General features: G+C 38.1%; 1 protein-coding gene across 9 annotated transcripts in view; it reads right to left on the reverse strand.

Moving 5' to 3' along the window:
* The window catches only part of UNKL (unk like zinc finger), a 62088-nt gene extending 34732 nt beyond the window's left edge, over positions 1 to 27356 (reverse strand). For 2 of the 9 annotated variants that reach the window (XM_076351121.1, XM_076351118.1), the window contains exons 1-8: positions 27249 to 27356; positions 25140 to 25349; positions 18695 to 18871; positions 15677 to 15810; positions 13579 to 13714; positions 12726 to 12843; positions 8578 to 8662; positions 3001 to 3155 (exon numbers count right to left, since the gene is read on the reverse strand). In XM_076351121.1, coding sequence (XP_076207236.1) covers positions 3001 to 3155; positions 8578 to 8662; positions 12726 to 12843; positions 13579 to 13714; positions 15677 to 15810; positions 18695 to 18871; positions 25140 to 25349; positions 27249 to 27328 — 1095 coding nt within the window. In that variant the 5' untranslated portion in view covers positions 27329 to 27356. Of the gene's footprint in view, positions 1 to 3000; positions 3156 to 5314; positions 5389 to 8577; positions 8663 to 12725; positions 12844 to 13578; positions 13715 to 15676; positions 15811 to 17891; positions 17953 to 18694; positions 18872 to 25139; positions 25350 to 27248 lie in introns of those variants that run through there. The other 7 variants (XM_076351122.1, XM_076351123.1, XM_076351125.1 and 4 more) reach the window with 7 other exon arrangements.
* Positions 27357 to 27740: the final 384 nt, after the last annotated feature.

Genomic DNA, 27740 nt, shown 5'->3' on the forward strand with positions numbered 1-27740 from the left:
GAGTTCAGACACATGAATTTTACCAGCGCAACAGAAGAAACGATAAGGAAGAGCCTCTTAAAGTTAAATAAAAGAGTGAAAGAAAAGAAATTTATGTCATAAAAAGAGGAGCAGCAGGAGAATGAGTAAAAAGGAGTGTTGCTCTGGCAATTAGATGACACTGAACAGAGCACAAAAGAGTAGTAATGGTTAAGAACAAGCAGTAAGAGCTGAAAGTAAAAGTTGCTGGTGTAAATGCAGCTCCTAAAGAAGACATGTAGGACTGGGAAAAGGATGAGTGCATCTGTTGCTACAATACGTACAAAGACTCCAAATCTTACTTAAGGCACTTCACAGCTCTGAGGCAATATGAGAAAAAATGGGTATGCCAAGAAAGCCAATCTAGGACTTGCTAGAGCAACACAACAAAAAGAAAGATAAGAGGTGACGGCAAGTGTGAAGAAACAAGTAGTCCTAATTGAAATGAAAAATTACAATCAAGGGAAATACTGTCCCAATTACTGTTGGGTAAACTGCATTGTGGAGGTTAAGTGCATTTAGATGATACAAAAGTGGTGGAGTACAAAGCAAAGAGAACTGCAAAGACAGATTGGAGAAAAACAGTACTATCAAAGATCAGGTGAAGGGACTGACAAAAGTGTAATGTTAGATGCTTCAAACCAGAAGGCAGAACATGGACGTAAAGAAACATAGATGTAGAAGCTCTCCATGGAAACTGAACTCACACTTACCAAAAAAGGCTGAAGAGTAGATTATTTCCTAACTGAAATGTTAAGGAAAGATACAGCAGAGGAATGACTGATGACAGTCCAAGTGACAAGGCAACTTAGATGAAGACATAAGAATACAGTATAGGTGAGATAAGAAGGTATATATTTAAAACAGTTATACAGCCTCCCTCACTATCAACCTGGATCATACAGAATCTTAATGGACTCATTCTTCCAATAACATTTATAGATAGGGCAATAGTATTACCATATTCTAGAAATGGGGACCTAAGCGATTTGCTCACAGTCAAAGAGGAGTTTTATGGTCGAGCAGAGAACTGAGTTTAGGTCTCTGAAGTACTCCATCATCCTTTTCCTCTAGAAGAAAATAAAACAGTACGATATTCTCCCAGCGTACTATAACAGGATATGTGAAAGAAGTTTTGGAAGATGAATAGGGAGATTTTGTTTTGAAGACACAAAGGAAGAGAGGCATAGAAAGTCTAATTTCATCGTGATAAAAACCACTAAAATTAAGTTTACTCAGGGCCAGTGTTTGACAGTGATGAGAATGAAGATGAAGGATGGGACAGAAAGACAGACAGCTTATTGCAACAGAGAGAAAAACGCAAACCACGAATGTAAATAAATTGCTGGGATACGGAAAATGGGGAGAGGGAGGAAAACAGACTGACTACTTAAATACTAAAATTAAGCAGTTTACAGCAGATGGAGAAGGTGAAAGCAAGCAAGCAACAAAACTCAAGAATTAAACATGGAAAAACAGAAGACCAACCTGCTAATGAAAAATCAGGAACTGAATATTCAGAAAAACAAATAACAGAAGTGCATCAAACAATGCTGCAGGTAAGTAGTCAAGTGAAAGAAAGACAGAACATTTTGCCAGACAACAGAAAAAAGGTGGCCACTTGCAATAAAACTTCAAGTAGAAAGTACAGGGAAGGGAGTAGGGTCAACTTTTCCATTTTCACACTTGAAAAGTAGTACAGGCAGAGACTCACTGAGCATGGAATGGAAAACGTAGACAATGTTCATTAGACTCCTAATGACTAACAGAAAAATGCATGCATATGGAAGAAGATTCCCCATAGCTGGAAGGCATATTAGAATACTTAGTGTTTTCAGCTGTACCTAAATCATTCATGAAAAGCTAAGAAGCTTCTGGGAGAAAAGATGCTTTCATGGTCTCTCCTGAAAGCTTCAGAACCTTAGCAACAACAAGATTAGCTTCCTAAATAAAAAGGCAGACCCTCTCACAGAACCTTTCATATACAGAAGCACACTTCTGCACTAGGAACCTAAGATAAGATGTAGGCATACTGGTATCTTTATTCTCAATCTGCAGGACAGCAATATGAAGCTACATGAAAGAAACCCAGGAGTTTTAACAATCACACTATTTATTGGCAATTCCTTTTAAACATTATTTAAAATATGTCCTTTTATCTAGTTTCTAACCAAACAGTATAGATCAACAGTGCTGGAAAGCTAGAAGTGAAAATTCTGGGAATAAATGTGTAGGTACTTATGACTCTGCACTGCAAATGAGGTAAGAAAAATGCAAGTCAGGAGAGAACAAGAGAGATGTCACTATCTTTAGATATTATTTTGCAACAAACATAAAACCTAACAAAAGGATCTATTCCAACTGATACTAAAAGGAAGATAATAAAAGTTCTGCAATATATCTTTCTCCTTCCTCTCCCCCATCCTTAACTGATAAAATTTGCTAATATAAGCTACATTTATCACCCTTGTAATCAAACACCTCTCTACTATGAAACACACTGCATGTACTGCACCACTGTAAGAAGCTTTAAGTATAAAGCATGTTCAGGAAGGACATAAATTCATTCCTAATGTTAACAAATTAGGGCAGAGAAGAGGGCTGGGATCAGGCAAGGTCTTCCATGAATGAAACCTTTCCTATAGAAAAAAGAGACATATGTAAATTAAGCTGTCCTGTAGTTGTGTATTTGATTAACAATGATGTTCCTCACTCTAGCATTCAAAATATTGCATCTAAAGACAAAAAACAAGAACAGAAAACACAAATAATACATAGTTAAATCTGGTGCCAAGGGCAGACATTCCATTTAGGCTTACAGTACCAGTTAAATATTACTGCCTGACATTTACTATAGCTGTGGTTTTTTTCTTTTGCTGAAGTACAAAGAAATAAAAAACAGACGTTTAAGAAGTAAAATAAACATTGTATATTGGCACAGTGATTATTATTAGTAACTTTTCCAGAATTATTTACACTTACATTTCCAGACTGCCCACTGCTATTTGTAATGCTGTTTGTGGAGTTAAGACTGCTGCTCCATTCATTTGCAATTCCTATGCTGTCTGTTGAAAACAGGTGAGCGCCTGGCTTTGATTGACAACCAGTTTGCAGTATGACTACATTCATGGTGTCCTCTGTTGAAGGAATCCCCAACAAATTACACACAGATTTGATACTTAGCTGTGTGAATTTAACAATTACATACCTAGTACCAAACACAGCACCTGTCACATGGAAACATCAATCACACACAAGAAATCTCTCTCTTTTTCTTTAAATATAAGCATAAAGACAAGGTAAGAATAATATAATTCACTGTTATGTATTTGTGGCTACTAACAAATCTGATGCTCTCATTTACTTGCTCCATCAAAAATTGGTGGGAGGTAGATCAAAATTCATATATTTAAAGTATTCTAGATTTTGCTTTATTTTCCAGAATCTGTGTCACACAAGGGTTTAAAGACAACATTTTTAGAACTCCTGACTGGAAAGGTAACAATGGCATCATAATTATAGGGTTCTTTGTTTTCTTTTTCCAGTCTAGAACCAACTGACTTGATCATAAAACAATTTGAAGAGAATACGGGACTTGTACTATTTAACTTAAAAAGGAACAATAACCTTTGAGAAAGTTTATTATTAACTTATACGTAAATTGTGACCAATGACTTGTTAATTTTCATACCAGAAAATTCAACTCAAGGTGACTGAACAATTACTTCGCAATTCCCCAAAGGCTACTTTGTTAAACTGTTAAACATCTTAGATATTTGATTCTTTAAATGTGCAATATATTAAGGAGATTTAGACTTCTAGTTTTACAAGCAAATGATGAATTAACAAAAAATGTTTACTTTAGTAAGCAATTACAGTTAATAACATTCCTCACCTCATAATCCATGCACACAAGACATCAAAGTAAGGAAGTCAGGACTGAAAACAAAATCTCTTAATAAATTCTACACGTACAGTAAGATTTTTTTCATCTCTAGCCACTACTGCATTTCTGAAGAAGCAATGATAAACTACAGTTAAAAATCAAATTTAAACATTTCTCTCTACTAGAAACAGTAAGTAGCTCTGATAGAGTGTATGAAAGTACAAGCCACAGTAGGAGACAGAATGAGCATGAGATACATAGACACCTCTCTTCAGTGGAGATAGCATAGCTGAGGATTGTTTCTAATGATGTGGGTTTTTTCTATCTAGCATTTGATTTATCACAACTCCACGGCCTTCTTACTATACGGTCCAATGCTTTACCAAATATTTCCACTATTGTATAAATTACAAAAATAGGGACGTGGCTCACGAGAGAAAGGAAGAAGCTACTAGTAGTACCACTATGCACACAAGTCCAGTCCAGCCACACCCAAAAAAAAGAAAAGGAAAAAAAACCCATAGGGATTGCAAAGATGGTGTCACTAGAACAGAATCTGCTGTTCCTCCTACAGAATGAGAGTGCAAAGAACAGTTGGGAAGACAGAAACAGATGCACTGACTTTTTGTAATTGACTCTCACTTTCACTACCTATCATCTCATTGTATAGCTGCTTGCCCAGAGCAAGTCCAGTCAGCCATCTTATGTCCAGTCAACCCTCACATGTCCAGTCAACCCTCACACTGTCCTAGGAAGAGCAATACCTGATTCATGCTCTCTCTTAAATCTTCATTAGCTTTTTTCCCCTGACACAACCACATACTCCTCCAATATTCTATAAATGAGTGTTAACCCTAAAAGGGTTTGGAAAGACTGCTTTCCAAACATTTCAAAGAGAAATAATCTCTCCTTTCTCTTTCCAAGGTATTTAGGGAGAATAGCATGATTAGTTTTTGCTATTCTGCTTATTGATAGTAAGTCAAACGGACACATTAAATTCAGAATGTGTGCTTCCACATCATTCTAATTTCTTCCAAGAGTGAACATCATAGTTTGTGGCCAGCTGCACAAAAGTTACAAATTCTACAGTGTAAGCCTCCCCCAGTCTAACCATATTTTCTCAAAGACCTATAGCTGTTGTAGGAGGTTGCAACTGACAGAAAAGCAACGGTCTCATGGTGGCCTATCTCATGGCGATCACTGAAGCGCCTGGAGGTTAGGACAGGGCCCTCAAAAAGAACTTCAACTATCTAATGCCAGTGCAGTGGTGCTTCAGGGATTATGTATCAGTAGTCTAGGATGCTATGTAGAAATAGGGTTGTACTCTTTATAAGATACAACTTTTTCAGCTATCTAGCCTCCTTAGAATTTGCACTCACAAGGCTTGGGTATTATGAATATAAGAGTTACCATGGTCAGGCTAGGTCTGGCCTGGGGAATCCCATCTTTCATGAAGTCAGAAGTAAGTTTTTTCATTATTGCAATCTTGGCACCAATAGAAGAGAACAGTCTTGGACGAACAATCCGAAGGCAAATGCCTTCAGTAACAGAAGCTGTTATACAGGAGATGTGTTCTTTGAAGTGTTTCCAAATTCTTGCCAGCAGAATTTCAGTCTGCCCATGTTTCTGTTTCAAAAAAAAAATCTATTTTTTGTTAAGGTGCCAGTTGTAGTCAGGTAGTGAGTGGACAAATGACTGCCACAGAGAGGTGTTCATTATTTTAAGAGAGTCCGTTACTGAAGTGTCCCAACATACCTTAGCTACTCTCTGCTTTGCAAAGGGTGTCAGGGAGATATGTCAGATCCCACTACTCTACTTTTCAGGATCAGGTGCCCTCCCTCCTGTCATCACAAAGTGTCTTTGGGACTACACTGGACCTAGGGCTTTAGCCAGTGGGGGGAAAACAACGAGTGACATTTGTAAGACAGTACTACCGGGGGCCAGGGCCTCAAGGGAAAAGCAGTCTTAGAGGAAGAGTAATATTCCTCATGATCTTCACAAAGGAGGGAGAAAAGGGAAAAAAATGGTCAGCTGGTTCTGAGCAAGTCATTGAGGGAAGACCAGGAATGCTATTATAGAGAACGTATGCTTCCACAAATTATTTCACACAGAATGATAAAAATTGCTGAAATACACGTATGAATGGTGGGAAAACTTCCTCTACCCGTTCCACATAGCTAGGGCTTCACTGAAGTTAGGTGAAGAACACCCATAATTTGTGATTCAAAGAGATCCATGAACCAAGAATTTCATGCTTTTCATACTAATGATAAGATCTACAGCTCTGAAACCATTCTCTCCCCCTTCCCTAATATGGAAGGGACAGAAACCATTTTATTCTACGGACATAGGAGGCAGAATGTCAAAGCTGCTGAACTAAGCTTAAAGCTGTTGCCAACAGCAGAAAGGCACTCTTGCTGATAGTAACCAAACATCTAACTTCTGATGGACTGTTCAGACTACCAGAGACAGGGGGTGGGTACTGTTGCAAGATTTCAAGTTCATTTGTTGAGATTTCCTGCTTACACAGTCTTCATTCCAGATGATGCAAGCCAGAGTTCCAGAGCATGCTGGTTGAGCCATGTAAGTCTCTTCTGATGGACATAAATTTCTGTCTAATGCAACTATGTGGAGAAAATTAAGCTGCTGCTTCTCAATTAGCACTACTAACATGTTCAAAGTCTCAGGTATTCTCTCAGAGTTCTGGAGATTTTTAAAGAGTACAAGAATTCATCCTACAGACTAGAAGAAAGAACGGGGCTGGGGTAGAAGGATTAGTAACAGATTAGAAAGATATCCCTTATGGAGAATAACATCTGCAAATTGTTAAGTTTGGACTTTCCTTCAGCCCTCTTTATCTTTAGCCTGGGCAACGCTTAACTTTTCCTTAGAGATGGAAACCTTGTTTATTGTCAATGAGAGCTTCCTGCGAGAATGATTCCTCTCATAGGAATCAACCATCAACTGGACTGTTAAAGATACTAATGATCAAGACACACAGAAGTAGATCATGACGGGGTCTCAAAAGAACTCCAATCTCCAAGAGCTCTGCTGAGTTTATCCTGTACACTCTCCATGCTGGAGAGGCAAGAAGGGAGACAGCATTCAGTATGCTCTAAGGAAGAAAAGAGAGAAAATGTAGTCTTCTCCCGCAGGAGTTTTGTAGCATGTCAGTGAATTTGTTTAAATCATACTCTTTTCAGCTGTTTCAGGAAAGAACAAACTTGTATCGGATAAATAGAACAGTAAACCCAGCGCCATAAATTACTTCTGTAACAAAACGTGTATTTTCAGAGTTTCCCGAGTCAAAGAAGTACTTGCCAACACTGGCAAACAGTGAAGGACTTGATTTAGGACATAGCCCCAACAGCACGAAAGCAAAGGCGGTGAACTACTTTTGATGTGAAGAAACAGTCAATACTGACTTCATTGCCATAATGTTTTGAAGAATTGCTAGGTCTTAGAATAATGGGCTTCTTGAAATAAATACAGGAGGTTATTTATCCTTCCTCTTCTTTGAGTAACAAACCCATGGAAAAGTAAAATTGATCATCCCAGAGAAGTTAAAAGACAAGTTGACCATACCACAGATTCTCAGAAACAAGAGCTGTGGGCAGCAAGAATGACTCTTCACTGAAAGTCTTTTAGGTGAGCAAGTGACACAATAAATTGTTGTACAGAACATCACATTTGCCTAGACAGGTTAGACAGAGAGAGGAGACTGCCACTACTTATCATTAGAGAATCATAAGATAAATATTACTGAATTGCAGAAATTTTGAGCTTTCCAAAATTGGTAGGGTCTCTCATCCCACTTTGCAGCTCTGGAAGCAGAAGGCAAAAAGTAAGATAGGAGCAGACCTTTTTTTTTTTTTCTTTTTGAAGAATAAATATGAGGTTTTACTGATTACATAATCAAGCAAAAACTACATAATAAAAAAAAAAAAGATTTATCACCTATAAAAAAACAGTTACATAGAAATGCTTCAAGTTCTGCCTTGCATCACAACTGCAAAGGCGGCACGAACAGTTGTTGCAGCAACTGCACACTTCACATTCTGGAGTGCAGGAAGAGTGTAGGGGTAACCTAAGTTGATACTATTATTAAAAAGAATATGATGGTGCATACCCAGAATTAACCTCTGTAGATGCACACCGAAGAACTGAGTGCTCTCTTGGAAAAAAATGGTCCCTCCTCCCTTTTTCTGTTTGAGTGCAGTGAAGATGTAAGTGGGCTATGGAGGAAAGAGGACAGCTGACATAATTTTCTCTGTGTTCTTTCAGTTTAGCTAGGGCCCTAGTTCTGCAAGGATGTTTAACTTTTACCTGAGAAGTTTACTATAGGTTTCAATAGGACAGCTAATATATTTTAAGAAGTCAAGCGTCTGCGTAGAAAATTGCCAAATCAAGCTCAAAAAATTACAGGGACAAGCTGCATTGGTAAAGAAAAGCACCTCCTGTTTTACTGCTGATGTAAATTTAATGCAAATGCAGCAAGCTCCCATAGCAATGTACGGTATTAGAAAACATGGAATGAATTTCTAAAAACAAGTGACATCAAATGCCATTTATGCATTAAAATTAATGATGTTAAGTCACTTCTGTTTCTGATGCTTAGAAACGATGGTTTGCTTTTATGAACACTGATACAAAATAACAGTTCTCTTACTTACTTTCAACATGTGCAAATGCACAAAATGGACCACGTGGGCAGTAACCTGTTTGCCGCATGTCATTGCACTTTGTAGATTTATATATCTAAACAAAACAGAAGGGTGGTTAACCTAAACATATTTGTTACGTAACGACAAAATAGTTAGAAAACTTTTAAAAGCTTTAAATGAAAAATTCTGAATATTTACTAACAATACGTATTACACAGTTTTCTCAGAAAACTCAGTTCTTATGATCATTTTAAAAAAATCAAATAGAAGAGCAGAATTTTAAGAAAAGCAAACCTGAGACAAAAGAATCTTAACCCTCTTCTGTATAATAATAAATAGTAAGTAACAATAATATTTTAGAAAAGCAGTGTTTAAACTGCTTTGGTTTTCCATGTTGTATAGAAACAAGTCAAACATTGGGAATAAAATGTTCAAAGTCATTCACAGCACTTTTAAGAAATCTTGCAGGAGAAGTGATGTATGTAGTAAAGTAGCTTACACAGCTGAAAAAAAAAACCCAATATGTTTTTTTCAATACAGTTCCTTCATTAGGACACTGCTAATATTCAAATCATCTAACATTCAAATGTCTTTCTCTAGCCTGACTGAGGTGCATGAGAACTGAAGTAATACTGACTGTTCATGACGGTAATGATTATCTAAGTTGCTAGTAAGACCCAGATTCAGTTTATTGCTCTACCAGATCTTGATGATCTTTGGATCTCACACGGCTGGAAGGAGGGGCTGACATACTATCATATTAGAACAATACTAAGAACCTATTTAAAAGCACATAGATTCTTTAGAAAATTAATTCCGGTGATTTGCAAATCTGTGGCAAATAGCAGAGGGATCTTTTTGGTTCCCCAAACCTTGGTACTGTGGTCTTTGGCTTTCAGTGTCAGTTGAGTGATTCATGGCTCGATAAGTAATAACTCTTAGTTCAGAATGCCACTTCTTTGGCACTTTTGCATATGCTGTGTAAAAAAATGTTTACCTTGGACTCCCTCCTTAGAGCAAACATGCAAAATGAACCTATGTATTAAAAAAATCAACAACTAGTTCTGTAAGCTCTTTATTTTAGAGCTATTTTAAGCATCTTAGATAAATTTCCCTCTCATAAGTGATTTCAAATCGAGGCTGAAAATTTAGTTGCTATATTCACTACTAGTTCATGCATTACCCAAAGATCACCCAAGAAACTATAGTAAAATGCTAAATCACAAAATTATTACCGATGCTTATCACTCTACAAACAATTTACTTTTCCTTGAACACTGAAAAAGCAACAAAACATCCATGCTGTAGACAAGTATTCACCCAAATGACACACTTAAACAAAACAGTGTGACTGATCTTTCCACCAATTTCACTAGGAGCTATCACAGACATTGCAAAAAACAAAGGAGTCATTTGTGGATACCACACCCAAACTAGGAAATTAAGCTGGGCCCATCTCCTTTCTTTCCTTTTCTCTATTGGTTAAATATAAAACCCCAATGCTGTACATGATGCTAATGATGCAGAAGATGAGAAGAGCTAATTTCCAAATGGTTTCAACAAAAGATGTAATTGGAAGTCTTAGTTTGAGGTCCTAGCCAAAAAATAGCCTTCCAGATCCTATGAGCTACCCAGATGGTGTGGAATGCCTTCTGGTAAATGCTACAGATGTAAGAAGTGATAATACAGATAATATCAAAATACTATTGGGGCAGAGCTCGCACCTCAAAGACTGATTCTGGAGATGGCCACATCATCTATACATACCAATATTACAAGAAAGACAGCAAACTCAAAGAACTAAATCATTACAGAAAACTAACTTCCCAGCTATAGAAAAGAACATGGCTGCTATCTATTAACAGTAGAATCAAGCTATTCCTGAATGTGATAACCAAAAGATTTCTTCAAAAAATAGTCACTGAGCCAAAAGGCAATGGCAATATTCTTTATTTGAATTTGGTAAAGAACCAGTACATGAAAACATCCAATAAGAGAAGATAATGTTGGATAAAGTGAGTATTAATTCAACTTAAAGGACATAAAAAAGTAAGTCTGAACTAATGTTATTGACATCAAATAAGCAGACTGAAGAATGAAGGCAACTGATTACCACCGTTAAACAGACTGAATTTCATTAGGAACCAAATGAGTGCTTTGAATCCTCAAGTCAGAGGTAGAAAAGCTGTATGGAATTTCCATTCTAACCACGCAACTGGATGAAAGTCAGAGCTGGAGCAAAGGAGGGAAAGGATCACAGGGTATGATGTTGAATGAAAACTACTCTTTCAGTGCAGGCACATTGCTAGTTTCTGTGAAATTAAATACTAAACCTAAAATTAGGTGAGGTGGTAACACTGTCCCCACCAAACTGCCTTGATTATCGGTAGGAATTGTGCTCAACACTACAACAAAGGCAGCACAGCTAATGGAAACAAGCAGACAAAGTCTGAGGTAACTACAGCTGATGTGGAAGCAAATCACCGTCAGTTCAGGAACAGGAAATTAATTAAGTAATTTTTACATCAGAATTTTTAAAAAACTGGCAAATAAGACAGATGCAGTTAGCAAGTACTTTTAATAAAGCCATCACGTCGGAAGTAGCACATATAACTGAGGTATATTAAGTATAGCTCACATACATTTGAGAAGAGCAAAAATAGCCCCTGTATGTCCACTAATTATTCTGTCTGTCACCGTTTAGATTAAAGACAGAAAGAAATGGGATAAAATTAAAAGTACATTTGGCAAAGGCACATCATGGTAGACTCACCACGTAACTTTGATAAATCAAAGGTCCTTCTCTAAAAATGGAAATGCGGTCATTCTAGTAAGGACTTCAATAAAGGATATGGTAAGATTCATTAATTAAGATAATGAAGAACATGACTCTTACCAATGTTACAGTTACCAATGTTAAACTGACTAATAGAGAGATGACAATGGATGGTATGAAAGAGGAAGGCAGCAGACAAAATTAGTAGCAGAACTCAAGGCTCAGCCTTGTGACTTATTTTAGCATTTTCATTCATAACTTTGTCATAAATAGAAGTATGGTAGCAATACTAAGCAGGAAGACACCTTTACTACAGAAAAGGGCTGGACTATGATGCAGAAGAAATTAGATGATCTGAAATAAATCTGGACTGTAAAATCTCTAGTAATCAGGACAGTGAAATTCTGGAGCAGCATCACAAGAGTAGAGATAGCTGACACCTATTTAGTATAAAGATGTAGCTGGTCAGCTTATGATAGGGAACATATATGAAGCTTGCAACAATCCTGGAGGCAGCATTCTAAGAATTCCTTTCCCAGTGAGGTCTTGAGATGCCTTCAATAATCTTCATAATCGGAAAAGAAATTAGCAATTGCTTGAATGGTCTTTGCTTATACCTTACTAAGTATTGAACTTTCTAATGCAAGAAATTACATCCTGCTGTGAGTTCTTCATGTCCATTCAAAGGTCCCAAAATGAAAACGGATATCCAATGTTGTACAGGCAGCTTCTAGCATAACATGTCTTTTCAGTATCATGTTTGTTTCCATTAACTGGCACAATTAATATTTTCATAGTGTCACATAAGAATTAAATCTCAGCAGATTGCATGGCACTGCTCTCTTCCCTGGCATTTCACTGTTATGCTCAAGCATCCAACAAAGTTACAATGACTTTGCCTACAGAGGAATCTAAAATCACCTTGTTTTTCTGAAGTGTCTTACTTCAGCCACTAGGAAAGTTTTCTGCTCCTTCTACCTCCTCCTGACCTATTCAGTTTCTCTTAATTATTTGCAATAAAGCTTTTTTACCTATACTTAAAATAGAAATTTGTCCCAAGTTATTGACTAGCAATTACTACTGTGACTTCATTACCAATCCAAGAAGTTAGGTAAAAAAGAGAACACATTTATTTATGCCCAAATCCAGAGAACATTAATTCATTTTTCATAAGCAGCACAACAAAAATGCCTATCAGTGAAAACCACAGCAGTACAAATAACTATTTCTTAGCAAATTTTGTTTTGCTTAAGCATACACCCTCAACGACTGGAAGTGTTGAATGAAATGTCATGTTTTTTCATAAATAGTATCTTTAATCGATAATTTAATCCATAATAAATTTGAAATGGCTAAAAATAAGTAGAAACATAGTTCTTACCTCAGGATGAAACTGCTGCTCTGTACGAGAATGACAATATTGACAGCTATCCCCACTTTCACACCTTGAAGGTTCACCCCATTCATCTGCATGTTTTACATTGGGGCAAGGAGTGGACCTAGAAAAAAGTGATGTCCAGAGCATGTTTGTATCTACCTCCTAGCAGAAGTCTCAAATTATTTCCCACTAAATCTCAGAATCTTAGATTCTGGGACCTATACAGTTGCAAATTCTGAGAGACTCTGACTTTTTGGAAATTGATAGAAAGATGAGCTAGCAGGAGTCTATCTATCTTCTGTCTAATGACATTTATTCACAGTCCTGAGATTGTTAAGCAAAGCCCATCAATTCTAAACCTTGTATCACTGCATGAAAAAACCACCAAAAAAATGAAGAAACCACAGTGTATGAGAATGATGTAAAATGATGTAATGATGAATGATGTAATGATGAAAAGTAAGAGAGGTGATGCATTAATTTTGGTCCTAAAAATATTGCTCAGAAATGGAAAATTATAGAACAAAACCAGAAAAAAGACAGAAGTTATAACTGATCTTTTCATAACGAAGGTTTGACCTAGTGATTCCAATTTTTGCTAAGAATTATAGAAATTGTTTTCATTCTTCACAAGAAAGAAGGATACTTCCATTACAGCTTCATAGTTTTTGTCTTCAGAACTGTCTGATCATTCTGAACAGATGCTTTTTTCCCCCAAAAGAAATTTAGCAAGGCTATTGGAAAAGATGGGTTTTTATTCCATTAGGAATATCCAACTGCATTATAGAAGAACCCAAACAGATCAGTCCATTAACAACTGCATGACTGACCATATTCTTAGTATGTATTTATGTACCTGTATTTGAATTTTCTGGGATTTCGTCTTCTATCTCGACTATTGTGATAGTGTGGACATGCATAACCCTGGCGGCAGAGTCTGGGTGGCTTGGTACATTGTTCTGTCTTGTAGCCAGCTAATACAAAATTTGTGTCTGTAAACAGGTCAACAATTAAGAGAAATAAACAACTAATTTTTGCATTCAGAGTGTCTTTAGTGAGCTTAGGTATCACACTGCTTTTTGTAAAAAAATTATGATTCACAGACCCCTCCATTCTTATAAACTTAGACTGACCCCTGCATTTTTTAAAATAAAAGGCTAACACATTTACAGGCAAAGCAATCTTCATTGCTTTTATATTCAATAGCAATATTACAATAAAGTACATAAATAAAGCACTAGCAATCTATTGGTAGAGAAACTATCTGGAAATTCTCATTAGATACATTTAACATTTTGAAAATGAATACCTGAAAATACATTATTCATTTTAGTAAGACAAACACTAAAAACTTATACAATTTTATATCTGGATTTCTCTTAAGTTTAGTGTTGACAGTCCTCATTTCATCAAAACTGCTTTCATGTTAGGGCATGCTAAGGCTGTCTAGTAAAATCTTCCTGGACATGTTCTAGAGCCTCTTCTCTATGTTTGCCTCTATCTCTACATCTATGGTTCCAGGAAGGAGGAACTAAGAGATGACAAACAAGGTTCTGTCTAGAAACAGAAAAATTCAGAAAAACAATGGAGCAAGTAAATAAATTAGAAGGTACAATTTAGCTAATGGCAAGCATGAGGAGTAAATCATGTCAAACCAATCTACCTTCTTCCTAAGGTGGGAAAATGGATGTAGGTAAAACAGAAGCAGTCAATGTGATGTACCTTGACTTCAGCAAACTTTTTAGCCTGAGATGTTCTCAAAAACGAACTGCACAATACTACAAGACTCCTGTAGGATTTGTGGAAAACTAGCTGAAGAAACATTCTCAGAGAGTCATTAATGATGTACTTTCAAATAGCAAAGATTATTCATCAGAGTATCACATGGAGTCTATTCTTTGTTCAGTCCTTTTCAATAGTTTCATTAAAGACTTAAGAAAATAAGGCTGAAATCACTAGTTGGATGATTTTCAATCCCCAGAAACTACGTGCAGTCTCACCATATTTACAGGGATTGACAGAAGCCATCCACCATTATATAACACAGACTTGTCACAATGCAAGGAATGCAATAAAAGTGTTTGTTGTTGGTCAATTTTCCTGTCTTTTTACGTTGAACATCCAATATTTTTTGATCTAGAGCTGACAATTAAGCTCTACACATTATTAGTACTTAAATGGTTTGAACTCATCCTATAGTAGATTTAAAAAATATAGAGGGGACAAGTATCATACAATTATCTCCCCTTGAATTCCTTAGAGACAGCATCTTCATATGACCTCTTCCTGTGTTACTGTCCCCACATGAATTTTGTGGAAGTAATTGTACCCAGCAGTCTTTTCCAAAGCAAAATTTGGGCAAGAGCTCTAACAATATCCCATTGATACTAACACCTTTGGCTACATAATAAGCAAGTCTAAACCAAGAACATGAAAACCAAACTTGAAAGCCTTAAGAAAACTAGGTTTACTTTAAGAGATCTAATATAATGCTTTCAAGACATTCTTGTATTTTAATATTCTGCTCCAATTTTCTGTTTAATATTCCACTTCATTCTGTTAGTCAAGCTCAGCAAATAATAACAGTCCATTAACTAGTCTATGAATGACTCAAAAAATGAAGACTCTCATTATTACTACTACTTAGCACAAGACAGAGCTCCTACTGACTTTTAAGAACATTTATTCAATTGACACAGATTAGCAACACTTCTATCAATTAAACTGAAAAAGACCTATTAAACGTTTTCAAAACAAAACATTTTCAAAATGCAATCTCAATATAAATGTCACAGACGGTACAACTTGTTCACAAATATCCATATTACTTATATAAACCAATTCTTTACTCTGTTAAAAAAGGCTTTTGAACTTCTCCCAGATGAAGACCCAGGATCAACAAATTGGATCAAACACCAGTAAAGAAACAGAGAAAGGAGACAGGGTAACATTACCCTGCCATCTTGGATCTTCACTAAGGATCTTCTCAATCATTGCCTGGCTTGCTAAAATTCCTGGTTGCAGATCTGGAATGCCTTCACCGCATCCTAGCTGCCCATTCTGCAAGGTTTCCTGTGCCTGAAGTTCTCTGGAATGGGGAAAAGAAAGTAACACTGCTAAACTGCATAGCTACAGTAACCCTATCTGTTGCAGGTGTAATCCTGTCCAAGTCTATCAAAATTCTGTCATTTAATCCAGCTCTTAAGAAGCCTAATTCGTTAAAAAAATTAAAATGGCTGTATTTCAAACCATTACTTGCACTGAAGCTGGCAAACAATTGTAAGGAATAACCATGTCATACAAATCAAAGAGAACACATGAAGGAATGCTGGCATTATGTACACAGATAATGTTTGTACCAGCAATGCCCATCTGTACCTCTGTACACTGGTGTGCTGACATTTTGAATACACTATTAATTTCTGATATTCCACTGCCACACAGGACACAGTAGAACTAAAAAAGATATAGAAAGGGCAGGAAGGGTGATCAGAAGTACAGAACTCCTCCTCTATGAGGGAGAATTAAACACCATAAGACTCTTTGCCTTGGAAAAGTTATGACTGAAGGAAGGTACAAAATATAGCTATTGAATACTACATCATATAAAAGCAGCCAAAGTACTTTTGGCTCACTATAAGATTTTGCAAGAAAAGTTTGTCAAGACATTTGGGAGACCTAGCAACAAACAACAATCATTATGAGGAAATGGAATCTCTTCTGCAAGAATTTACAACTGCTTTGCAAGTAAGCAACCACAAGCTTGCTGAAAGATCAGAATGACTACTACCAAACTGAAAGGTATTGTATTAGTGGTATGAAACCGCTACCAAAAATCTGAGACAATTTTATTATACCATTTTAGTAAAATTAAGCTGTACAGAGATTCAACAATGGCAAATCAATACAAAAGATTAAAAAAAAAAAAAAGATATTATAGCATAATTATATTAGGCAGACTTTGAAGCAATGGAGAAACAAGGTGAGGAATCAAATACCAGAGGTGGATCTATAGTACTTTATGAGAATCAAAGGCCTCTACTTTCAATTGGCACTGCTTTCTCTAGACACAAATATTCAAGGAGCTTACCTCCTATACCAAAATACTCCTACTCAGGATCTCTGAAGAGGAGTTTGAAAGGTGTGATGGTTTATAATGTAACTAGTTATAATATCATTTACATATCATTTCAAGAACTTCTCAGACCCCAAGTATCCTCCAAGAAAGAAAATCTCAAAGGGAAACGAAGATAAGACAGAACCAAAGCCAAGTCTAAAACCTTTCAAACAGTCAAAATATTTCTTTTCCAGATTCAGAAAAGGTGCAGGCAATGAGAAGGAAAACAGGTAGTTCCTAGAGAGTGTTTCTTCTTTAAGGTGGATATGTAGAAGAACAAGGCTATTAAGGGGAATAAAGTTAACGTCTGTATCAGTGATTCTACTGTTATTTCTCTGCTCTTTACTTAAAATGAAGAAACCCTAATATCTGTGTCCATCATAGAGCAAAAAGACCAGCAAAGAAAAAATAAGACCTGACTGTTTGGACTTCCTTATGAATGCTGGATGCCTGAAATCAGGAGAAGCAATGGCACACAACTGTTTTTCACAAACACCAAAGAAGTTTGAGGCAGCCTACTTGTAAGTTCAAGCCATTAAACGTAGACTCCTACCACAAATGTCTTCAGCTCCTCCTGATGCTCTATACATAGTCCATCACCAATAAATAATCATGTAACACATCAAAAGACATTTACAGAACGCAGCTTGGTTTCAGTCTTGCTATACATTGGTTCCTCATTCTAATGCAATTCAAAAGATTACAAAGATACTAATCATTCTGTATTCAGACTGATGTGGCATCATGCTGCGTAAGCTAAATGAGGAAAGTTAAAAAGAAGAAAAAGAAAATGGACAGATGTCTTGCAGAAGAAGCATCAGCTAGCTAATTGAAGAAAGTCTTCTGGAAGGAAAAGCTATATATAACTAAACAGTATGTGACCAGGCAATGCAGCAGTGAATTCTGTGGCAAAATACGAATTTAAATAATTACGAAATTACTGAAAAGGCACTAACTTTACTAAAATTATTGTGAAGGGAGAGCTATCATGTCCCAACAGATGGTTGGGAATAAAGGGTAACAAAGGTAAGAATGTAAGATAGCAGCCATACCAGCTCAGATCAAAGGTTCATCTAGCCTGGAATCCTGTCTCCAACAGTGGCCAATAGCAGATGCCTAGGGAAGAGTATAAGAATAGGGCAAGCGTATAGTGATACCTCCCCAGAATGCTTGTCCAGTGTCCAGGAAGAGATACTTGTGACCCTCCAAGGCTTCAAAGCTCTCTAGGAATTGGTATCCTTTCCTATTGAGTATATACAGACCACTTCTGTAGCAAGAGCTCCCCTTCCACCCATTTATAATACCTCCCAACAACATGCTTATCTCCCAGCTTTGGCCACAGCTAAAACTCATACCTACCACTACCCTGATTCACAAAGCACCTTCTTTCGACAATAACTTGATTATACATTAGAGAGGCAGAAAATAATACTGGTATCTCATACATGAAAAAATACAACATAATTAATAAAAACGCAACGTCAGTAGGCAAAATGTCAAACATACAAGCTGAGAACCTAAAAGATGGCTTAACAAAATCATAAATTTGTGAATGTAAAAACCACATGCAAATTTACAAGGCGTAAATGACAAAAGGCAGAGTATCTGGTCTTTCATCAGTCGTAAGAATTATGTATACGGCTCTTGAAATTGCAAGTTACAAAACCTTAGTATTTGTATTTCCCAGTGTGCTTCTATCTGCTATCATGATGCACAGTGAATTGTATTCTTATGTTTACAGCTACAGAAGCAAGTATATTTTTCATGCAAAACATACTGCATTTTCTGGTATGTGGTGATAACAGACATGCGGTATTTCCTGCTAATTAGGCTGAAGAATTTGAAACAAGACTACCTTATATCATATACTGGTGGTCTAAGGTCATGTGGACCATGAGCAAAGGCACAGTGAATTCCATTCTTCACACAGTGACCCCGGGCATCTGTTTCATGAATGCATGTTCCAGTCTTGTAATATCTGAGATGATACTTCCTTTCTGTATCCCCTGTTGTTCGATGCAGGTAAGGGCAACTACATAACAGAAAGAGGAAAGTTAGAGCACTGCTCTGAATTTTGTTTTTAACAATTTAATTCTGAATTATGCTATATCTCTTATTAACTTAACAAGTAACTTTGCAGGATTCTTCAAACAAAAATTGTCCCAAACAAACCACCATCACAGATCAGCTTCAAAATGAAAAACATTAATTTATTTCTTAGTCTCTGCTAAAGTTATAAGAATTTATAGCAGGCTGGCTCACAAAGATATTATTAATAAATCTAGTAAGCACCCCTGTAAGCAACAACATCATCTGAGCTAAGGAATGACATGTTCCCTACTGATACAAGCTCAAATCATTTCCACACTAAGAGGTACAAGAATTTTATTTTTTTTTAACATTATTGTTATCTAAAATCAAGGCGTACTTGAAGCACGGTTATTTTTTTTCCTGCATGCTCTTTATAGACATGGAACTTATTGAACAATCTCAGGGGAAATCTAAAATGACTCCTCTTCTACTAAAGCGAAGAGAACGATTTTTACATCAGCAATACAGCTTTGTACATATACTAACCATTTTTCAGACACAACTATGAGAGTTATGGTCTGTACTTTAAAATGGTTAGCATCATGTACGGGTTATAATTCCAACTACCAATAGTAAACAAATTTAAAAAAAACCCACAAAAATATATACACAGGGATGTCTGTTCTCTCCCAGTTTATTTCAGCGCAATTAATTTTGGTCTCTGCTGGTTTTGAAAAAATAATTAATCGCCAAAAACTACTTCCCCCCATCCCAAAGTAAAAGAAAACTGCACCAAAAAGCTTAGAGTGTGATACGGAACCACAAATGAAAAGTCCCACAGAAATATTTTACTTTGAACGGAGGGAGAATAGTGAAGCACTAAGTAGACTTCAACACTCATAAGAATTTATGCTAGCTTAAGCTTTATTTACTATATTCTAAAAAGGTTATTTAGAAAATAGACTAAACAAATGCAATTGTTTGCAAACATTTACAAGTCTGGTATTTATATATTTACATCAAAATCATACATTTTTTTCCTGCTGTGCTAAACACCTGCAGCTTGTGCTGACTTCCAGGAACTGATACTGTTTATGATTTCTGAGAATCAAGTTGCTTCCTTGTAGGAAGCATTCTGTTAAACAGAAACCAGCATTCTGTTAAACAAGATAAATGGGCTGCAGCTAGTGATTTGTACCCATCTCTTTAAACCCCAACAGAACTGATTAGTGGGAAGACTGGGTATACCAAATTCAGTGCTACCTCTCATTTTATCAGTGTAAGATGGAGCACAGTCTACACTCAGGATTTGAAAGTAGTTCTTTCACACTTCTTGGCTCTACATGGAAAGACAGACAAGATGCAATCTTTATTGGACCCATTATAGTGCCTCAGCTGAACCTTGTGAGAAATTCTTTGTGAAGTGTGAATAGCACTGATGCAGCCCTCCTGTTCTGCTACAGTTGCTACTGATATGGAGAAATGAGAAAACCCACAGGAGTCAATCAGATACTTTTGCCAGCACTAGTCCTGTACAGAACTCCAAACAAGAGGAAGTGCAATCTGAGGCTGTATTTTTGTTATTGCTAACTGTCCCACCACTAGCAGAATCTTTGCAGGGGTCAAATGTTTCCATTTTCCCAGCAGACTGTTCATTACAAACTCTGATCTTTCACTCATATATGCACACCTCACAACGGTGAGAATACTCTGTCATATTCTTATACATAATGTTCACGCCTCCATTTTCATCTACTTAAGTTTGCTCATTCCTGTTGGAAACAAGAATTAAATGTCTTGTCTTCCATGCAAGAAGTGTACAGGTGTTTACATCTCATTGCTTGTCTGTAAGTCCATGGTTCCTTATTAGAGGGCAAACATTTTTGCTTAAATATCTGCAGTTTTTCCCTAGCAAAACTGCCTTATCAGTGGAGGTCCCCCCCCCAAAATGTAAAGCCTTCAATTATTTTTAAATTACTGTTTTGTTTTTTTTTTTTAAAAAGATAAGTCAATGGAATATAGACATAGCTTGTCAGACAAGCTAGGCACAACTTCTTGTATGCAATGTGAGAGAGGGAGAAATACTCAGGTCACAATTTTTCCCACAAAAAGACAACATGGATTCCAAAAACGAGCTGGGAACAAAATATAAACTGTGTCACAAGAATCTTACTTCTGCTAAATTAAACTAAATTAAACCTAGGTTTGGCTGCCCTAAGACTCAATACTTGTGCCATCAATAGCTAATGAAATGTGAATTTTATTGAAAACACAGCTTTCCTACTGCACATTTTGCTAGCTGCCTGAAGAGTCCCGTAACAGGTGAAGCCCTCCTCCAGAAACTAACAGAATGCTTTAATGAGGCTATCCAGTTTGTTATCTGAATTTTGTCTTAAGACTTGTAAAGAACTAGATAAGAGCTAGTTCTAAAGGTGACTCAGGGGGACTAAACAGCAAGCAAACCTCAGAGAGCAAAAACAATGGCATCAATTTTGCATGTGTATGTTTCACATAAAAATGTGTTATTCATACAATACCACAATAATACATATGCTATCAACCACAGACATCTTGATCAGCTCTAGTTCATCACAGGATCATTAGTCAGAAAGGCAAAAACCCCTAAATAAAAGCAGCTTTTAGATGGTAGACAGTACCTACTCACACATAGTATCAAACTAAGCCAATGCACTGAAATATGCACTGCTCAACCTTTAATGAACTAGAGGAATGTTATATCTTACCTTCACTTTAGTAATGAAATATTTTAATGGAGCATAAACCATTGTAATACATAGCTTTAAACAAGACTCGTATTTTGATTTAAAATGGCTGATTTTAATTATCAGATTACATGGCTACAAACTGATAAACTTGTTCTTATGCACCACAGTTTGGTACTAAGGTTGTTCAGACATCACTTATTCCTTAGGAACAAAGTTTTTATAACTAAAAAAAAAAAGTTGTTCCCAGGCAGAATAACAAATCTGTTTCACGGCCCATATTTCTACAGCCATCTCCCAGCTTAAAATAACTGTACTGAATCCTAACTTAGTAATCGTGAATCAGTAAAGAACATTACTCTGTATTTTTAAGTTCTATTGGATTCTACACACAACATTTAACTATTGAAATCAGCTTTGCTTTCTGCATCCAGATCTCACAAAGTAAAACTGTCATTACATTATTGAAAGTAAGCAGATGTATATACCATGAAACAGAACATACGTTCACAAAAACTTAAAAGGTAAACCGATTACTGAAATGTATGTTTCCTTTTCACACTCTTCTTAATTCACATCATAAACATTCCAAAGATATCCTTTAATAATAGAACAGTTCCAGTTTAAAGGGTAATGTTAGATATTCTTAAGTGTATGAAAACAACTACATAGTTCTACTTCTGTTCAACCCTGAGGCACTGACGCATTTTTTCCTATGATTATTTGAAGTGCTCTTCTGTAGTAGGCTTCTGTAATTCATTCACTCTTAGAGCAGTCTTACGTTACAGATACTAACATATCTAAAATAATCTTCTCTTTTAGAATCTGACATCAGTTGACTACAATGGTTGAAAAACACATCAGATTAAAAAAAAAAGTATCACTTCTATCCTCACTTGTGAAATTGTGGGGAACAGTATTCACTGCTCAAAATATATGCCTCTAACTCTGCAAGGAATCTAGTCTTTCTCACAGGCCCTTCCTTAGAACAGATTGTTTTAATTTGCTACCTTTAGAAAAGCCCTTTTGTAAACAGCTTTAAAATTTTGGGCTTCCTTTCATTCCAAGTTGAACTTTGGAAAGAAATATCACAGTCAAGCCTGGGTGAAATGAACAATTTCTACTCTCTTGAAAGTATGTTCCTGAGAACAATGATGGGTATCATCACTCTACCTTTCTCGCTAGTTCTCTATCAACTGACAAACTGCATTAACCTAACCGGGTATTCAGATGAGCATTACAGAGAAACAGACGCATAGATAAAAGCCAAAAAAGTACCAGTATGTTGTCACAGATAGCTTAAAATGAAGGTGTCCTGGCACTACTGTTTATAACCTATTTCTGTAAGAATTTGAAGTTGCTCCAAATAAAAGGCTACATTTTAGGCAGAAGACAAAACAGGGTCAAAAAAATACTCTTTTGCCGAGTTCTGAAGCAGGAATGCTGCCACACTGTAAGCACGTCCTCTGAAATGTTGGTGTTTTCCTCCATTTTTTTCTCCTGCCACTACAGACATGCTCTGGCGTCCTCTATCTTTAAGAAAGTTACCTTTGACTTCTCTCACCTTTCCCAACTATTTGCCCTGCATGCCTTTTCTCTTCTACCTTAACTTCAATCAGCTATCAACTTAGAATAGTCAACTGCCATTTCTAGCTACTAGTTCTCAGGATCAGATCTAAAATAAGACCTCCACAGTTCAGCTGAAACTTCTCTCACAAACATCTCCAATAATCTCCCCTTATAACTGAGTCAAAGAAAGCAGACTCCATTTTCTCTACTTACATTTATCTTCATTTTCTTAATTTACTGTCTCCTTTACTCAATTTTTCTCCCCTTGAAACATTGTTCTCCCTTGTTTATGGGAATTCAGTTACGTTCACATTTTCCTCTCAATCCCTCCTGCAGCATATCTTCCAACTTCAACATTCTCTTATGCCCCTGGTGAGGGTTCTCACAGGACTCCAACCTTGGTTCCTGCTCCCCTTCTACATCTGGGCAATTTCACTGCAAAACACAAACTTGAAAACCACCACCTCTTTGCTGGTAACTCCTAAACCTATCCATTTAATTCAAACTGTAAGCACGACATGCTAAAACAGAGGTATGAATCTCACTAGTGGTCTTATTTCTGGCAAGTCCTCTGCACTGCCATTATGCCAGACAATATAATCACCCTGTTTGTCATTTAGGGTCCTAACCAGGGAGTAATCTTCAGCAACTGTAGGGGAGAACCTTTCCCACCCAATTGCAGCAAAAAGGTTTCCATCTCGCATCTGTTATTGAAACATCTCCTCTTATTTGTTTCTAACAATTCAATCTTGCCTTTTAAAACATTGCTTCCTTTTTCCTCCTGTAGAATCAGTATCTATCACTCAATAATGAAAGATCAATTTTTGTCCCCAACCAATCCATGACATTAGCATCCATTATTCTTGTTTGTTGATTTTCAAAGAAGAACTGCCCATGCTGCCCCAGGACTGGAAGGAGCACTTTACAAACACCTGAAAAGGTAATTAATTGCTCTCTTTTAAATCATCCCTCAGAGGCATTTTTTGCTGTTTATATTGCTTAGGCATGGTACTCAATATTGTCATGCTGCCTAGTGCATTTTTGTTGTTTACCTTCTCTTATCTCTGTCATTTAGTTTGTAAAGCCTCTGGGAAAAATCCACCTTTCTCTTCTGTGACTACAGCCTATAACACAAAGATACCTGATCTGTGACAAGTGCTGCTATACACTACAGTAACCAAAATAATTAATCTTCAATTTTTAAAACAGGTGACCAGCATAACTACATATTTCCTGGCTGTTTTCCTGCAAATGTTTTTTGTCAGAAGTCCTTCCTTGCTTCCATCACTGCAGATGAAGGTAGCTCCTCTGACATATGACCACAATATACCCAGCTCCTCTATATATGCCTGCCTGCGATACTGTACCATTTGCTCATCCTCATCTCCACAAAGCCTCCACCCCTCCCCAAGTCTCCCTTTAGCTAGAAGAGACACACGTCCATGGAAATGCGAACACTAACAGGCTAGCCAGACAACTAACAGTGAACTCCTTCCTTTGCTTTTTCTCACTGAAAGCATCACAAAACAGTCATTCTCCTCTACTACCCATCAATCTTCACAAAACTTACAGAAGTTTAAAATCTTGAAGCCACCTCTACACAGCACGGTTTACACCTACTGGTCAATTTCAAAGTTGTCAGGAGAAAAAGGAAGCACAACTGAAAAAAAAAAAAAGGTGCAGCAACAATACTAGCACAAATGTGCAGGAACAATACTAGCAGAAAACCAGCTTCTTACGTTACGCTTTAAAGGTAGTCACAATGCAAAATCATAGTTCTAACTCTATGAGGGCCTGAACAATACATGCTTATATAAAAGTATATGTGCCAAAAATTGACAAATCACTTATAGAAATCTGTTTTCAAATAAACTGCAGCAGGAGTCTATTGATCATTTTCACTAAGGAGAAATTAGCATCTTTCCTTAACGTCATTGATAATACTATAAACACCTAGGACTGAAAGAAATCACTTACTCATCTCCATCTGGGCAGATTCCTGTAGTCTCATCATATTTTGTACAATAAACATCTGGACTGTAGTTAAAAGTCCCATCACGCCTTCGTATAGGTCTACGACGACGCTGATTTAGGAAATGCCAATGAAAACAGGTAAATGGTCTGTGCTGGGCACACTTGTGCTGCAAAAATAGGGGGCACTGCTCTGTCCTAAATTCCTTTAGATACCTAAAAAAATTAAACTGTGTTACAAGTTTATCTTATTGGAGGCACATTTTTACAGTATTAACAGGGCACTTGACAATTCAGTGCACATAGCCCGTGAAAAATTGTACAAATGTACCTGCATACAGTTTTAGTTCCTATGCACAATTTACTCTTTAGCTGTTGTATACAAGTGACTTCATTTTTTTATGACAGATGCATTACTAATAAAATACAGTGGAATACCTAGCAAATTATATTATGTTTTGTAACTAAACTAAAATCAAATAAATACATTAATTTAAAAAGCACAGTATTTAGAATATTGTCCTAAGTAACCACCAAACAAAGATTATAAATCAAACAAGTTACTTGAATGAGCATTTGTATTGCTTGCTACCATACAAAATAGTCCTACAAAGGGTATTTTAGCTAAATACCACATCTAATTTAAACATTAGTCCTTAATCACAATATTCCCAGCATGCAGACACACTATATAGAAAGCTAGAGGGTTAAAAGAGGTTTATGAAGGTTATCAGGGGCCATGAGAGGGCTTCAGCAAACTTATTTTAGCGACTGTTACCTTTGTGTTGAGACAGTCTGGGGTCTTTGAAGGTTACTTAGGTGTTAATGAGACAGTCCTTCATTAGCATGCAGGGCATAGAAGCTAGTTAGGAAGTCCGATAGCACTTTCCACAGGATATCAAAATCATGCCAGACTGGGCACTACTGTGGCATTTGTCAAAGGACGTAAGACAGCACTTCCTCCTGTCTCAGTTTATGTATCTATTAGCCAATTTAGCAAGTTCATTACGTCGCTAAAGTTATGGAGTATTTGCAGAGGAAGGAGTATACAGGGGCTTTGCAGAAGAACCTTAGGGTTCCCAGAGGTCTCCAAAAGGGTACAGGACGTGTAACAGGCTACAGGGGAACTGAAGATATAGGGAAAGGAAAGGATTAGAGAGAGGATTAAAGGGCATCTTTTCATTCTCAGTTGCTTAAATTGGTACATGGGGGATGTAATGACACAAGAGTTATGAAGCATGTCTTTTAAGTTTAGAGAAGAATCTCTAAACTATCCAGGATTGCGGGAAGAGGGAGAAAAAAAAAAAAAGGAATAGAATTTTTGGACATTAAGGGCTGTAGGACAGGTTGTAGCAGTATCTAGGTAAGTGGCTACATTCTTGTGGTCTTTCTGAGAGTGCTGGAAGTATGATATTATAGAAATGATGATACGGGGGTTGGGAGTGAAGGAATGTCACAATCAAGTGATAAATTATTCTGCATTTGTGGGGAGCACATGAGCCTACATGAGATGGGTTGCCAGTAATGCTAGAGGGCTGCAGGGACTTTATAGACCATATCAGAAGAAAACGGATAGGCTTGCAGGGAGGATGGCAAGCATATAGAAGCTGTCTTTCAGTACGGCGAGGTCTGCAAAAATTGTCACGGAAATGTCCCATGGACTCGAGCTGAGGCTGGCTACGCAACGCTTAGGAGAAGTGGAAGGACTGCTGTCATAGACGGGAGAGGGCGGTCTCGGAGCGCGGGAGGGTGCTGCGGGGCTCGGGGTGCCGTACGATGCCGGCGGGTCGCGGCGCGGAGCAGAGAGACGCGACCGTGGGAGCGGAGGCAAGGCGCGGAGAACCGCCGCAGGCGCTCTGCAGTCAGCCGTGCCCGGGCCGCCTTCATCCAGCCGGCACAGAACGCGGCTTCCTCCCCGCCGCGCCTGGAGCCGGAAAAGGAGTACAGCGGAGGCTGGCCAGGGCCGGCCAGTCTCCTCACAGACCCGCCGCCAGCGCAGCAGGCCGCGCGGAGCAGGCCTGGCACGCGACCGGGCCCTCCGCCGCGGGTCCCGAGGCCCTCCCCGCGCGGCGCTGGGGCCCAGGGAGCAGGGCGCCTCTAGGACGCGGTACCTACGTATAATGCGTCGGCTGTTCGGTCTGCGGGGACCCACCGGACCCGCCGCCCCGCGACGCCGCTTTCGAAACCGACGGCATCTTCCCCGGCGGTCAACAGAGCGCAGGCGCGGCCCCGTCCCGCCGGCCCCGCCCCCCCGCAACGCGACCCCGCCGGCCCCACCCCACGAGCGCGCGCCCGGGGCGCCCGCCCGCTGCCCCGCGCAGCCCGCCCCCCTAAGCAGCGGCCGCGGCGCCGCGCGTGGGAGCGGGGCAGCGCGGGCCCAGACGGTGCCCGGGGGATACCCGCGGGCCGCCGGCGCTCGGCCGTGGGCGAGCGTGTGTTCTTGGACACGGCGCACCCGCTGGAAGCGTCCGACTACGCAGTCCGTGTGCCTCGAGGCCTTGGAGGCTGCGCGTTTTAGAAAGAGCACGCAGAGCTGCTTCAGCCAGCTTCAGCCGACGGCCTTGCTCTCCACGCTTTTAACGACTAAACGCTGCAGGCAAATGGTTT

The sequence above is a fragment of the Aptenodytes patagonicus genome, chromosome 13 (genome assembly GCF_965638725.1).
Source record: "Aptenodytes patagonicus chromosome 13, bAptPat1.pri.cur, whole genome shotgun sequence".
Lineage (NCBI taxonomy): Eukaryota > Metazoa > Chordata > Aves > Sphenisciformes > Spheniscidae > Aptenodytes > Aptenodytes patagonicus.